This window comes from Pyxicephalus adspersus, chromosome 3, assembly GCF_032062135.1.
Source record: "Pyxicephalus adspersus chromosome 3, UCB_Pads_2.0, whole genome shotgun sequence".
NCBI lineage: Eukaryota > Metazoa > Chordata > Amphibia > Anura > Pyxicephalidae > Pyxicephalus > Pyxicephalus adspersus.
In genome coordinates, this window is record NC_092860.1 from 89,494,552 (window position 1) to 89,498,490 (window position 3,939).

The 3,939-nt window shown below is 36.8% G+C and overlaps 1 protein-coding gene across 1 annotated transcript in view; it reads left to right on the top strand.

The window, feature by feature from the left end:
• DAPP1 (dual adaptor of phosphotyrosine and 3-phosphoinositides 1) overlaps positions 1-3,939 on the top strand; it is a 37,348-nt gene that overhangs the window by 30,027 nt on the left and 3,382 nt on the right. Inside the window, exons 3-5 of the mRNA XM_072406815.1 lie at positions 1,260-1,446; positions 2,627-2,674; positions 3,839-3,901. Coding sequence (XP_072262916.1) covers positions 1,260-1,446; positions 2,627-2,674; positions 3,839-3,901 — 298 coding nt within the window. The remainder of the gene's footprint in view (positions 1-1,259; positions 1,447-2,626; positions 2,675-3,838; positions 3,902-3,939) is intronic.

The window sequence follows — 3,939 nt, forward strand, 5'->3', positions numbered from 1 at the left end:
CACAGCCTTTATTTATCAGGATGGAAAGGGCCCAACTTCTGACAACTTCTTGACAACTTCTTACCTGGGTGGGAAAGGTAGGTAAGAAACCTTGTAAAACAAAGCTCACCTGTTTTATAAAAGACTGCCCAACCCACTAAAACACATCTCTATATATTTGAAATGAAATACTGTGTACGAACAGTACACTAAAGACCCACATCACCCACAACACTAAAATTCACAAAAAATAATTAATTAAGCTGTAAGTGTTGTCCAATGCCATTACATAATTAATTGGAATGAATTCCTATTCTAGTCAATGGAAGTGGCTGGCTGCTCAAGGGCAGCCAGAGGTTACATGTCCTATCCATGAACCACATCACAAACCAACACAGAGAATTGGAGAGAATGTTTTGGATGCAGTTTACATAATGTACCTTAACATGTGGCTTTCAGAACAATACTACAGGTGTTGTACTACATTTGTATTAGACGTTTTTATCTCTGTATCAATCCATACATCTGATATCATCTTTTATATTCACCTGTCATAATTTAGAGCCAGTCTTAGACAGGTTTGGATGTGGGGCATCTCATTTTTTTGCTTCCCTCTCCATGGACCAAAACAATGGGGTTGGAAAAGACCTGAGCATCCTGTTTGTACATTTATCAGTCCTAAACTATTACCTGAAACTATAAAGAATGATTGTTTCAGGTCACAGCAACTGCAAGTATGCACTTTTACTTTCCCTGTCACAGAATAAGATGGAAGTTGGTTCATGGAGTGTGTAAATGAGACCTCTATGGGGGTCACAATGGGATGTCTACCGCTGAGCACCAGTGGTAATCTGCTATAAATAGGGACGTAGTATAGGCCCCATCCAATGATCACCAATGTTTAGGCTTTACTGTATATTAATATTATTAATAAACAGTATTTATATAGTGCCAACATATTATGCAGTGCTGTACATTAAATAGGGATCACAATGGATCTTCTTTTAAACTTTCCTATGATGACTTGTAGATGTGTCCTATATCCAGGTATGCGTACTTTATATTATTTACCTATTATTACTAACCCCAGCTCATTTATTATGTTTGGAATACCCCCTGCTTTTGGTGATGTTTTTTTCAGTTTTGCTTCCACATTCTACTTTTTTTTAAGTCACAAATCTGTAACCTTGTCAGACGCAGGTCCTGATTTTTAAAATAAGACTGAAGTTTTTTCTCCATATACAACTGCAAACATTGTTCCTCTTGTGTGAAGATTAAATACTGGACATGCTACGCAGCATGACACCCAGAATAACACAACTGTTTTTTTCTGCAGGTACTTTAATATTATTGAAATACCCTTACCCTCGAGAAGTGGAAGAGCCTTCAATATATGAATCTGTGCGGGTTCATACTGCCATGCAATCTGGTCGCTCTGAATCTGATCTGGTACCTTTGGCCCCTTCAGTAAGTTCAATAGATCAGCTAAATTCTCTGTCTTATGTTCTGTGTACCCTGAAACACAAAACATAACGATTATGTTTTATGCACACCACTATAAAAAAAATGATGCATCACAAAGTTATGTTTGTTTTGGAGTGGGAGAGGGGTTGATGGAGTAATGCAACCATATACTTTTTACAGCTTTACATGTGAAGTTCCTCCATTGACCTCCCCTACCTGCTGCTGCTGTCAGTCTGTTGAGTGTTGATGGATTTATTTTATTATGACCAGCACAATAAGTGGGAGTCACTATGCACAGAGATTGCTGGCAATTTGCAATTCTAGCTTTTTTCCCCTATCATTTTTTACCCCTAATCTCCTTTGCTTTTCATCTACAATACTAATAACATTAAATAAAAGTCTACTTTAATGTTGAGACATGATCATTTACACTGATACCCATAAAGAAGTCCACAAACTGAGCGGAGCACATTATAGGAGCAAGGAAGCCTTGACATGTTTTGCACCAATGTGCTTATGAACTGCTAGAATTCAATAACGCCTTGTAGCTATCTAGTCTATTTGTGGACTGCTCAAAGTGTTTTGGATATACAATATCCTTCTGGTGATCAGAAGAGAGTGTGGTCTAGGAAATTATTTTAGAGGCAGAAGTATCTCCTTGTGTTTCTTTATAGATTAATGGTCACCTGTTAATTTTCCGTTTTATGGACCTTATATAATGAAAGTGCAGAAACAGTCCAGATGTACATGCTTGGCACTCCTGAACATGCATGGCAATTGGGCAAGCAGCTATGCTGAGTTCTGACTTATTTTCCGTATAGAGAGACAGCAGAGATCCATATGAAAATCCAGTGTGCTTAGATGTGATACACTGCAGGTCCATTGACAATGGGTATCAATGTGCCATTCAAGATGCATTTCCATGTGGTGTGGTATGGTATGTCACCCACATTACAGTGCTTGGACCAGGCAGTGAGCCACTAAGGCCAGAATTCTTATCTTAAGGGGGAGGTCATAAGTTCTCCCATATTTGCTCTTTCCTATATCCTATAAATCACTTTACTGTGAACTTTTCATAAAGATAACTTCTGCATTTTTACAATTTTGACATTTTGGTACTTTTTTATGCTTTGTTTGATTTGCCTAGGTCTTTTTTACTTTAACCTTTTTTGTGTATTCTCAGTTAGGCACAAAAGAAGGATACCTTACAAAACAAGGAGGTCGTGTAAAGGTAAGAAATATCAAAGTCAACCTTTCTATTCTTCAAGCATGACATTATTACAAAATTTAAATTTAAATCACATCTCATGGTCATTGTTGATTTGTCAGACTTTTGAAAAAAAAGAAACGCAGAGATGTGTTTAGGCTAACATTGTTATTCTCTTACCTAGCATTAGGGCCAAAATGGTGGAGCCCATTGGGGAGTAGCTGATACTCTATGAGTTTCTGTTTTTTACTTATGCCTCATTTGTAAGATAAATAGTTCCTTTTGTTTTGGCACAACTTGTAAACATTGGGAAACAGAGTATTTTTTCAGATATTGTAAGAATTGTCAGATTGTAATTGATCTGAAATTCAACTTTAAAGGGTCCAAATAAATTGGGTATTTCTGCATTATTTAGAAAGAATGAAACTGAAACTCCTGTTATCTCAATGTGGGGACTTTGCTGCTTGATGTCTGTTTCCATTCTTTGGTTTTCCCACATGTACATAGCATCATGAGGGCATCTATGCAGCATGACTGTCAGGAGAAATAATGACATAATAACATACATACATACATACAACATATTGCCAATTAATGCCAAATTTAATAGACCCTTATGTTTTGCATGAATACATTATTATTGAATTTAGGGGGTGCGATGTGTTAAGACAAACTAAACAGTGGACATGACCCTATTTTAATGCAGCACACTAAATTTAAAAGCATATGCTTTGTGGGGTAAGTCAGTGTACTACTGTAAAAATTGGGGTTAACATTTTACAGTACGAAGTACAGCACAGTACGAAGGGGTTTTAAAGGCTTTGCAGTCCAATGCGTGAATCAGTCCTTTTGTAGTCATTTTCTAGTTTACTCCATCTGGACTGTGCTCTCCTCTTGATCTTTCATTACAGTCTAGTCCTTAAATATCCTTAAATATTAGATCTGCTTTCGTGTAAAGCATGTGACAATATAATAGTAGTGATGAATAAAAACTGGCCAGCATCATAAGAACAGGATGAAATGTAATCTTTCAGCCTGTGATATTTTTGCACCAGTTCAGTAGCTATGTAGTAGTGTTGTATTGCTTCTACTCATACGCTTTGCTCTCAGTGACAAATCTGGAGCCTGGAAATCACTTATAACCTAATAATTACCACAATGGGATAATTATCATCTTATGTCTTTCAGACATGGAAAACCAGATGGTTTATACTGAGCCGTAATGAGCTGAAATATTATAAGGACCAGATGGTAAGTTCAGTTATTTGTGGTGAACTGTACACTTTAAA